An 11,597-nucleotide genomic window follows, 5' to 3' on the forward strand; every position below is an offset into this window, starting at 1 on the left:
TGAAAAAGACTTGGATTAGGTCACGGTAGAGATGGCCAAAATGGCCTTAACGGCAACACAGATCCAATCACCGGTGACTCCGGTAAGTGTACAGAATAAAGAAACAGATCAACCTATACATACCAATAAAACCCCGGCAATGGAAACCGTTCCAGAGAGAGATGCGGCGCAAGCCCAGGAGCTTGCGGAATTGAGAGATGAACTTGCTGCACAAGAAGCTCTAAGGAGCCGAGAACAGGAATTGAAGACAGCGGCTGAATCAGAATTAAAGAAGACTGCTGAGAACCTCCGCCAGGCAGAGGAGAGCCTCCGGAAAGGCCATCAAGCGTACGACCGGCTAAGGGAGGAAAAAGACAAAGTGTTGCAGGAAAAGGACAACCTGCGGAAGACGGCGGAAACGAAAATTGAACGGCTAAAGGAAGAGCTCCGCCAGCAAAAGGACCGCGACGACCGAGCCCGTCGACAGATCAACGCACGGCTCAAGCAAAAGACAGATGATTTTGAGCACCTGCACCGGGACTACAAACGGCTGGAAACGGAGCATAAGGAACGGATGGCCGAGCTCCAACAGGAAGTTGATCGGGCTGCGATGGCGATCGCCGACGAACGTGCGGAAAATACAAGACGGTTGGACCCATGACGAAGTTTGTAAGTCGACAGAACGAGAATGTTTGTGTCGTGGAAGATTTGCTGACCAACAAAGATGTTCGAGTCAAGCACTCCGATCGAGGGAGTCGATCGTTGAAAGGACCGATGGAAGTTCCGGTCGAAGAAATATCATCATCAAGGCATGTGGGATCGACGTGCAAGGCACTCTCCCACGGGCGTGCCATATTGTGTTACCCTGTACAAGATGTACGGAGAGTCAATGTGATGAGCGAGGGTCAAATGTTATCATGATGATTGTTGTGTGTGTGTGTAGGGGGCATAAATGTAATTGTGAGTCGATACGTATGTGAACACATGCACACGTGTGTGCATGTGGATGGATACGAGGAGGTGTGAGTGAGTGTCCAGTATGAATGCTCAATGGGGCTTACATCCCTATGTATCTACCCCCTCTTGTACTATTTAACCCCTTATGGGGAATGAATGAAACATGAATGATCATTTTTCTCTCTCAATCTCTCTCTCTCTTGTCATCTCTCTTTCTCTCTCTCTCTTCCCCTCAACGTTGAATCCCCTTGGGAGGGGGGTGGAGCCATTCTAGGCACCACCCCCCACCCCGCAATGCTTCTCAATGCTTGTCAACATTTTCATCATTTCTCTTGCCATCATACTCTCCATTATCTTCACTATTACATCATGTCTATCTTCGTCATCGATAACCATCATTACCATTAAGCCTAACCCTAAAACGTACAACATTTAACTCCAGTAGGAGTTGGAGTTTTCGTGCAACCGTGTTGGCTGCAAAAATCTTCTTGAGATTGCCCCAAGCTTCTTTTGGCATTTTTGCCTCTCGAATATAGCCGCACATGTGATCATGAACACATGATGCAAGGCAATACAACACACGACCGACCGCTTGCTCCCATGCTGGGTAGTCGACATGTGTTGGGTTGGGTTGGTTTTCGTGAGCTCCTTCGATATAGCTCCAATAACCTTGTCCGACAAGGTATTGATGCATCTTGTATTCCCAAGATGCAAAAGTTTGTCCTATCGAGCTTCTCTATAGGAAGAGCGCTTCCCATGTGAGTGTTCATGGTGTCGTTTTCTTCTCTGTTGTTGAACCGATTCTGTTGATCATCGGTGTGTAGCACAACACAGTTGAACGAGTTTGATCAAACCACCACACACTCCAATACCATGTAAAGAAATGGGTGACATAGGTGATGCTGTGCAACGGAAGTGAACTGTGTGTGAGTACGTAAGACGCAAAGAGAGAGAGAGAGAGAGAGAGAGAGAGAGAGAGAGAGAGTAGAACAAGAAGCTATATTAGTGAAAAATATGATTACATCCAACAATAACTAAGTTACAAAAGATTGGTTTAAATACCAACTAGTCTAGGGCAACTATCCTTTCTGTTATTTACAAAACTAGCCTAGTGTGTCCTCTGCTAGTGTGAAAGCACTTTGTTGAGGAAGTTGGGTTCGATTCTCAACAGATATGAATATTTATATTTCAGTCAGACCCACTTTCTATGCAGTTTCTTTTCCTATATATGCTTGTGGGGGGTGTATAATAAGGGTAGAGGGAAGGAGAGGGTATTTGGAGAAAAGAAGAGGGGTATTTGGAGAAAATGGAGAGGGGTATTCGGGGAGATTATCAGAAAGCTCTTTCGGGGGGGTATTTCTCGAGAATTCTGTAAATAGATGTGTGTGTGCGTGTGCGCGAAGAAGAAGCACTCAGCAGGAAGGAGACGGAGAAGGAGAAGGAGAAGGAGAAGGAAGACGACGAAGGCGAATGGCTTCTTCTGCTGTTTCCATGAGCGACGAAGCCTCAAAGCACAACACAGACTGTGTTTACTTCTTGGCTTCCCCTCTCACTTGTAAAAAGGTATGCATTGTTCTCCTCCTTCTCTTCTTCTCTCTGCATTGCTTTTTAGTTTCTCAGGAAAATTGGCCTTATTCTATTGCCAGCTCAGATCTCATTATTTTTTACGTTTTTCTCTGTCCTTTTTTGTTTTTGTGGTTGATGATGTTATGACGCTTGATGTCTGCTGCTCAATATTTAATGGTGATAGTATTTCATTGATCCTTTCTGTTGATGATCATTTTGAAGAAGCCTATGCTATGCTCTGTATTTCTCTGCTCTCTTTCGTGATGATGATAAAATTTATATTTTCTCGATATCTCTCTGTTGATCTTGATGAATGCAATGCTTTTTCTATCGTTTTCTGTTTTTTTTCTCATTACTGACGGTGATGATGAGATTTGTATTTTTGAATGATCTCATTCTGGTGACAATGATTTGAAGAAGATGATGTTTTAGTCTGTCTTTTGCTGTTTGTTTGTCGTTGTTGTTGTTGTTGATGATGATGATGATTGTGGTGTTGATATTGATGATGGTGTTTATGTTTTAATTGCTCTTCGCATGCACACATGCACTGAGTATTAGGGTTTCATTTGACAGAAGAAAGCATTTTAATCTCAATTAGAGAAACAAATATGAAGGAAATATACGTATTCATGCTGCCTTTTGATCTCCAGAGGAAGAAAAGAAATCTCACATGTTTTTTTCGTTCTAAAATCAATTGGAGCAATAACGTGAAGAAAATCTATGTCCTTATCTCATCTTTCTACATAACAGCAGAAATAAATTTCTGTGACTAATTACATTCTGCCTTGAGTATAGTAGAACTTTAGAATATCATGAAGATTTCTGAGTTGGGGTATTATGCCATTTGACGATGTTTGTTAATGTTATATATTGGAACCTTGTTTAGCCAGCACCTTTTCATGTTCCATTAGAGCTTAAGATAAGTAGGGAATTTTTGTTATATTTTCCAAGTATCTTATAACTTAGCAGATCATGTCAAAACCTCTGATATAAATTCATGCCATGTCTGGTAAAGTTATATAGCAGAAAGATGTGCCATTTTTCCATATCTGTTAGGATCTTCTGTTTGAAGTTTGTTCGCAACCAGATTTCTATTTTTAGTGGAACAAATTCCTGGTGATATGTGGTTAAGGAACCTCAGTAAAAATAAGACTTAGGCCATGTTTCCCCCCTGGCCAACCCTTGAAAGAGTGAAAAAAAGGTATGAACTGACCATATATTTGATAATGTACTTGCACAAGTGTCACATATAATCATCCAATAGGGGCTTTGCCAAGAACATTTGGGGAAGTAATGAAAACATTGGGGCATATTGGGAAATAAAGGAATAATTAGGGAAATTTCGGTTTTCTCCTTCTAATTTTTAAGGTTCTATTACAATTTGTGTCCTGCTTTCGTGAGTGTAGTAGGACTTCATGTTGGTTTGTGATTCTATATCTTTGGAGGCCATCTGCGAGAAATTCATTTTGGCAAGTTTCCCCGCAATCTATTGCATGATGTGTTTTAAGGATATCCATTTGAAGTGTGTTTAGTGAACTTCTACTCAAGCTGTGCCATTGTGCTATATCTGTTGGAACTGACAAACGTATAGAAAGCTTACTTCTGCCATATGTATCAAGAATCATTTGCTATATCCCACATATATTCTTATATTTTACACATATGGATTGACTGTTATCTTGTTGTGTTTAAACCTGCCACACATATTCTTTTATATATATTGTTCTTTATAGAAGGGACCGAGGAGCTTAGAACATACCATGATGAAGCATAAATTGTATCTATATCCAAATAACTATGTATGCATGAAACCTTATTACCGTTTCTTCAGAAGCCTATGAAATTTCATAGCCCCACCCATAAGCTCATTCTATAGATGGTGAATCTCACACAATTTGTTTCTTGTTAATTTGACATTTGACCATTATACCTTTGTTTAATTTATCCAGGGAAATGACTGCGAATTTAGGCACAGTGAAAATGCTCGAGTCAACCCAAGAGATTGTTGGTACTGGTTCTCTGGCAATTGCCTCAATGAACACTGCTCTTTCCGGCATCCGGTAAGTGTGACTAGAAGGTGCTATTTTGTGTACTTATATTTCATTTTTTAAAAATTATTTTTACGTGCCCATGGAACTCTTGAGATTGGACAAGATGACATAGCATGGTTAGTGTGAAATGGTCAATGGCCAATGGTCTATAGATCAGAGGTCAATCCATTTAATATTGGATTCTGATGCATATGAGGTTGTCTTTGTCCAATTATAAAGTTGTATCTTATAAAGTCACTTTGGGTGAGCACTGAGGCCCTACATTCACTTAAAAGTTATAGTGTGGTCTTTCAGGGTTTGGGTTCTATTTTATTGTATTATCTTCTTGTAGTTATCTATAAACAAAATAGTGAAAGGTTATCAAATTCGTTCTCAGAAGCAATCTAGCTCACTGGACCAATATTCAATCATAGTCATTGAAAATGTGGAGTATCTGTCTTCTTTTATAGAAAATTTGTCCAGTGATAAAATTAAGCTAATTTGGTGGCTCCATTGGAGTTTACTGCCATTTGTAAGCTCCTTAGGCTAGTTTCATGATTTTTTCGACAAAATTTGATCATTTTTTTCTCAGAAAATGACACATGATTAGTTACGTGTTAAAATATATCATAAAGATTCGAACGAGCCATTTTAAGCAGGAGTTTAGTCAAGTCAAAGAATAAATAAGAAATTCATGGAGAAGACATATCAAGAAAGAAAAACTGTGATCGAAGAAGGCAAGTGCCGCGGAACATAAGTTCAAGAATCTGAACCCACATACTTTTGCCAGATTAGTGTATATGGTGGTTGGTGATTAACTATTCTGTCAAGCCATTAAATTGTGCAGAGCGTAGAGAAAAATCCAGGATCATATGGCTATAACTTTATTTACCTTGAAGCTTATTTAAATTTTATTTCTCTCGAGTTTGCAACAAAGTTAGGCATCAGTGCGGATGGGACCTATGGCTAAAGTAGAGTCGGCATGTCCTGGTCACGCAGAGTCTATTACCCTGATACTTGAAAAGCTTCAGATACATATCCCAAAATATAGAGACATTGAAGAATTTTATGTTATGTGTTATTGGGCCTATTTTGGTTGTATAGGCTGCATGCATGGATAGATACCTACAGCTAAAAAACTACTCGTGTATATAAAAGAAAGACTGATGTCTTAGATATAAAATTTAGAGGGTAATGAATCATCCTATTATCTCAGCTTCTGCTATTTTTAGTGTAATGAAACAATTGTATTTCTGTTTACTTGGTCTTTGCAATGAACACTAATGTTTATGAAGTTGAATCTATTTTCTCTTCATTAGACAGAGATAGGGAAACTTTCTTAAATACTTTCAGAAATTTCTTTTTCAGGTTCTTTACTGGTAGTTTGACCTCTTGAAAGGTCTGAGGATTATACAATTGAGTTGATCCCAGCATCATACAATTGAGTTCCCGCATGTGTCTAGATTATTGTGCACTGAACAAGAACACAATAAAAAAAGATTCTTGATTGGTTAGGAATGGTAAAATCTATCAGGATTGTTTTGAAACGTGGCTATATTTAGCAGGATTCAGATTTGACTATATTTCTAGTAATGCCTTCCAAACCTATAAATGTTCTCGCCACTTTCAATAGGATGATGGATTGAATTTTTTCATCCGTATAGTATATTTGAAGAATGAACATGAGCTCAAGGACCATTTGGTTGTGGTTTTCCATGAGCTCTGTAAGAGCAGATATTAATGCAATGAAAATTGAGTTCTTCCTGCAAGAGTAGAGGCAGGAAAAACTTGGTGTAAATGGAAATATTGTTTCAAAAGGCAGTGTTAATGGATCCTGCCAGAGTAGAGGCAATCAATTCATGGTCTGATTTTATAACTATTCTTAGTGTTTGCAATTTCTTTGGTCTGTGTTCATATTACAGAATATTTATATTTTGCTGAAATTGCTTCACTTTTACATGCTTTACAAAAGGAGTAACTTTTAGTTTGACTGATACAAGTATTATAGCTTTCAGACACTTCAAACCAAAGATGACATCAGATCAAGGTCATTCGTGGTTCAATATTGATGCAGTTCTAATGCAGAATGGCCAAATAGTAGCATATTACAATAGAGCCTTGTGACCATTTAGAAGAATTACCAGATTTACGAGAAATAACAATAGAAGATTCATACTGTTTCGTACTGGAAACACTGCCTTCTAGGTGCCCATTTCATCATGTAAATGGATCATCAAAACTTTTATTATATTCTCATAGAAGCAAATCTATCTTAAAAGCACATGCAATCAAATTTCTTGTGCTTGTTTCACTTCCAAGATGTGCATGTAGAAGAAAAAAGAAAGTAATACCGGATGCATTAACATGAATATCACACGTGTTGGCAGGGTGAAAAATGTGAGGATGATAATTCTACAAAGATATCTTACAAGGATATATGGTCAACTAATGGATAGATAGCACCATGAGCATTATACTAATCTTAAAGATGGATTTTCATTATCATGGAAAATTATGTCAAGAAGTAGTAGAGACCTAAATTCAATTAAAAGATACCATGGTTTCTGCAGCTTTTGCCAGTCACAGATAGACTGCAACTTCCTTTTCATGGCAAACTTTGCAATGCAATGCTCATACATTTATAAGAACATGCATATTTTGTTGAAAAGTAAAATTTGACGGACAAAAAACACCAAGATTGTTTCCTTCGTTAGTTGCGGATACTCCATGGGAACTATTCTAGCAATGGGCTTAATTTTTTATCTTTTTAGATCACAGGCCGAGAATGATGGGATATGGACTATCATAAGGAGACTCAGTAACCAAGCTCATTTTTCCTCATCAGGAAGAAGATAAACCCAGAGCGCATGTCAATGTATTTATGCACAATATCTTTATGTACCACTGGATGTCCTTTTCTATAACAGTTACCAAGACCCAAGGATGAGAATATGGGTACTTCCTCAAAGTTTAGTCAGTTGGAAGAAGGCAATTCTACTATTTTAGATTTTCTGGAATGCTATGTTGGTTGATTCACCTCAGTTTGTACAACTTCACTTGTAGGCATTCCAATTAAAATCCACCCGGACTGAAGTAAAAGCTCTATCAAGCTAACTACTTGAACATATTTTGATGCTCAAGGGAAGGGTAATCTTTAAATTTTTTTCAATACAGAATCAATGCTATAGAGGCTGATATTGCTCAACTTTTGTTCGGAATGCTCCGTAAGCTTTTTTAACCTGACAGCAAAAATACATGTGGGTTGGCCCACATTATTTCCCAGCAAAAATACTCCATCGTAGGTAATGTATTCGGATTTAAGGCCTAGTAATGTGAGCTACTCATTAATTGGGCGACACTGTCTGTTAGCATGTAATGTCGGCATGCTATCAAGGTCACTTGCATTGTTTCAAGAGGGAAGGGTACATCACAGGGAGGTGTTAATTTATTTGCTTTCATTACATTATTTAATATTGTTTTATTTTTACTTGCTTCTTTGAAAGCTTGAAATAGGCCAAGATGACATTGCACAGCCGGTGTAAAATGGTAGAAGACCAAAGGTCCATGGACCAGGGGAGCTAAAACCAGCAGGCAATGGGATCAGCATGGGGTTGGTCCTGTTAGCATTGGATTCTGATGCGTATGAGATGTTTGCTTTCAATTGTAAAGTTGTGAGGTCATTTTTGTTTCTGAAGAGGTGGCAGCATGAGAAAAACTTGCCGTATCCAAAGAAACCTCTCTTCTAATAGAAACTGGTTATTCAGTTCTGGAGAAAGAACGGAGTCAGGTTAGAGGACAGAAAGCTACAAGAGTCATAGCTGATTTATTCTATTTTCTAGTGTGCTCAGCAGAGAATACTCTGGAAGTTCTGTATATGGATTTCAGTGCTGAAATAGGCTTGAACTGCTAGCTGGTTTCTAGGGTTTGTGTTCTATCTTATATCTTTAATTAGGTGTCAATCAAAGAAATTCCTAAAGGGGCACCAATCTTGGTGTGGAGCATTATGACAAATTCTGTGTTCAGGAGCAATCTAGCATCTTGGAAGTGAAATTAAATCATTGTGAGTGAAAATTCTTAAGTAGATTTTTGTTCATTTATGTAATACGTGTCCTGTAGTGGAATTAAGCAAAATTGGTGGTTCAGTTGGAGTTGGGATTTTGATGCCCTTTAAAAGTTCCTTGGGCTGGTTTCAGTAAAAGTTTAGAAAGTATAAAACTATGAACTTCTCTGTTTCGTTTTCGAGTCACAAATTTTTATAGAAGATTGGAATGTATCATTACTAACCATATGATATGAGCATAACTAAACATCAGAATTAATTTATAGAATTTCGTTACAAATATAACCTTGGAGAATATCGTTGTTGACTGTAATACAACAGAGAATTAGAAAAACAAAAGTAATTTGTTGTACTTCCAAAAGATTATACACCAAAGAGTAGGAATTTGTCAAAAATAATGTATGGTATTTCATTATGAAATATAGCCCGATATATAACACATTATTAATCAACTTGCATAACATGCTTGGACTCTTCAAGAGATTTTTGATATGCTTCCTTTCCAGCCTCTTGATGGATTACCAGCTACGTCAACACCTCGAGCAGGGGGAAACACTGTTGGAATGACTGCAACAACTGTTAATGGAATTGCATCATCTTCTTCTTCAGCACTGGTACTCTCTTCAACAAGCAGAACTAAGGCTCCATGCTTCTTCTATTCTCAAGGGTTTTGTGGAAAAGGGATGAAATGTTTGTTTCTGCATGGATCACCATCGCAGTTTAGGAAAGAAGCTACAACATATCGAAAACCTCAAATAAGTGAGCAACATGAAACAAATGGAACTTCTGGTGTGAAGCCTAAGTCTCAAGATGTGAAAACACATAAGTCGCCTATTACAGTTTTACATGAAGCTTATCCTATTTCGAGCAACACCTACAGACGTCCCATTGTAGCTACTACAAATTCTATAACTTCCAGTAAACAACCACATCCAATTGTAGTAGGAAATGAAATTCCAGCAACAAGTAGCTCAAATCAGATTCACAGTGTGGTAGAGGCATCAAATCATTCTGCTGAAAATAGAAATGCTCTACCTGATGTTCATGATGAAAGATTGCAGAATACTCTACCTAGTAACAAAGGCATTGGAAGAGGTCAATTAACACGGGGGCTTGATCTATCTAGAGTACAAATCCTAGATAGATCCAGTAATAATCTTGGAAGAACTAGTGAAATGCAAGAAAATGTGGAAGAATTAGGCACACAAGGCGTGCGTGAGCTCCGTGCTGGGGATCTTCGTAATCGCTTGGCGAAACGTAGGAGGAATGGTAATACTTCATCAACCCCATCTAACATGCTCGATTTGACAGATCATTCAGCTGATGGATTGGAAAGTGCACGTCTTTTATCTAGAGTGGAGTCAAAAGACACTGGCTTAGCTATCAGTAAGAGAGTTAAACATGATAAAGATGAACCATTCACTGGACCAAAAACTCTGGCTCAGATCAAAGCTGAAAAGACAAAATCCAGAATTTGTGTCTCGCCTAAAAATGTGAATACGGTTGATTATAATAAAGTTCAGGAACACTGTGATTCAAATTGTTCTATTGTATCAGATTGTGTGATAGAGAAGATATTGCCACCAGATTCTGAAATTCATCATAGAGAGCAGTGTCAAAGTCTTGCAGATGCGTCCACAAATGAATGTCTAACAACAGTCATCTCAGCTACTGAACAGGGGAAAACTTCAGGTATGCATTCAAAGGAAAATCAACCTTTTAGAGCTGAGCGTCTGTCTACCAAAGATTCAAAAGGAGAGAGTGATTCACTTGATCAGGGTTTTGGTCTCCACTCATCTAGCCATTCCAGCAACCAAACAAGTCATGTGCAACATAGTGATGAGAAAAGACGATCAATGAGAGTGCCTGAGGAAATGAAAGACCATGACATTGCTGTAAATGGTATAGCAACTTGTGGTAAGCCTATGGAATCAGAGTATACTTCGATTGACGAAGTGATGAGGGATGGTGCTGAATTTGTGGATACAGAATATGTTTCTGATGGTGAGGATGATTTTGCAAAAAAACTTGGTGGTTTTCTTTCTTGATCTGGTGAGTGATACTTCATTTTATCAATGCTATCCTTGTATGCTCAATTAGATCAATCACTAAACGTTGCTGTGAATTTGAAGGTTTGATGACTTTGAGACTAGTCTACAAATCTTAAAAGGATATTGCTATTGGAGTCTCCAACAGTTTAATACCCAACTATTTGAGATTCTGAGTTGCTACTATTCCTAATTTATACTGATTCCCTATTCACCATTGCTTGATGGGAGGTGTGGAATTATAAAAGAACAGTACATTAGAAACTTTCTTTCAGATGTAACCTGTAAGCTTTGCTTGATTGATGTGATGAAGTCAATTTAATGTGCATTATCTCTGGCCAAATATTAATTGGGGCTATTGTGATCATGTGAGCAATTCGTGATTTGTTTGTCATTTTTTTCACTTGTCCTGAAGTTTTCCCATTTGGAATTGCTTAATATGTTCCTGTGCTGAGTTGTATAAAGCAGTGGAACAGAGTTTTTTCACTGCTGATCACATTTCTTCTTGTTTTACATGCTAAAATAGGTTTGTCAAATTTCAATTCAGCACTCTAGTTTCGAAACGTTTTTCTTTGAGGATAATACTCGTATGTTCGGGAAGTTTAAAGATCTTGTTTGAACCCTTCAGCTAAGCTTCACATTGCTGACTTGAGCACTTTCCACCCTAATGACATACCTTCCGTATTGTGGGCTTGTGAGTGAATGACATCAGTGCATGGGTACATAATCCAACTAAAGCCAGTTTAAGCTGTAGGATCAGTTTGAGATTTAGGGGGTCAAGGCCACAAAATTGACAAAAGAGAGAATCATGTATTGCTTGATCACTCTTAGATGTTTACAAATTTTTAGTTTTCTCATGCCAAGCTATCATTGGTAAAGTGTCAAGATGACATACTTAAGCTTTGGAAAGCAAGACATTGTAGAAATGTTTCATTTATATTTGATTGATATGTGATT

The 11,597-nt window shown here is 38.1% G+C and overlaps 1 protein-coding gene across 2 annotated transcripts; it reads left to right on the forward strand.

The window, feature by feature from the left end:
- The first annotated feature begins 2,344 nt into the window (after positions 1-2,344).
- On the forward strand, positions 2,345-11,007 carry LOC147865218 (uncharacterized). 2 transcript variants are annotated; one of them, XM_087317995.1, is made up of 4 exons: positions 2,345-2,499; positions 4,452-4,562; positions 9,099-10,654; positions 10,743-11,007. In XM_087317995.1, the coding sequence occupies exons 1-3, from the start codon at positions 2,407-2,409 to the stop codon at positions 10,638-10,640; spliced, it is 1,746 nt and encodes a 581-aa protein (XP_087174121.1). In that variant the 5' UTR covers positions 2,345-2,406; the 3' UTR covers positions 10,641-10,654; positions 10,743-11,007. The 2 variants fall into 2 exon arrangements, with proteins under 2 accessions (XP_087174121.1, XP_087174120.1); XM_087317994.1 differs by having other exon boundaries at positions 2,346-2,499; positions 9,099-10,644; positions 10,725-11,007.
- The last annotated feature ends 590 nt before the right edge of the window (positions 11,008-11,597 follow it).

Source organism: Azolla caroliniana, unplaced genomic scaffold, assembly GCF_043228905.1.
Source record: "Azolla caroliniana isolate FFs.n. ecotype wild unplaced genomic scaffold, voAzoCaro1.0.p SCAF_4, whole genome shotgun sequence".
NCBI classification, from domain to species: Eukaryota; Viridiplantae; Streptophyta; class Polypodiopsida; order Salviniales; family Salviniaceae; genus Azolla; species Azolla caroliniana.

What these genes read in the sequence shown, in the direction of transcription:
- LOC147865218 (XM_087317995.1), top strand. Translation starts at nt 2,407, where the DNA reads ATGGCTTCTTCTGCTGTTTCCATGAGCGACGAAGCCTCAAAGCACAAC. An exon ending in CCCCTCTCACTTGTAAAAAG is followed by an intron (nt 2,500 to 4,451) that starts GTATGCATTGTT and finishes TAATTTATCCAG; the next exon opens with GGAAATGACTGCGAATTTAG. An exon ending in ACTGCTCTTTCCGGCATCCG is followed by an intron (nt 4,563 to 9,098) that starts GTAAGTGTGACT and finishes CTTCCTTTCCAG; the next exon opens with CCTCTTGATGGATTACCAGC.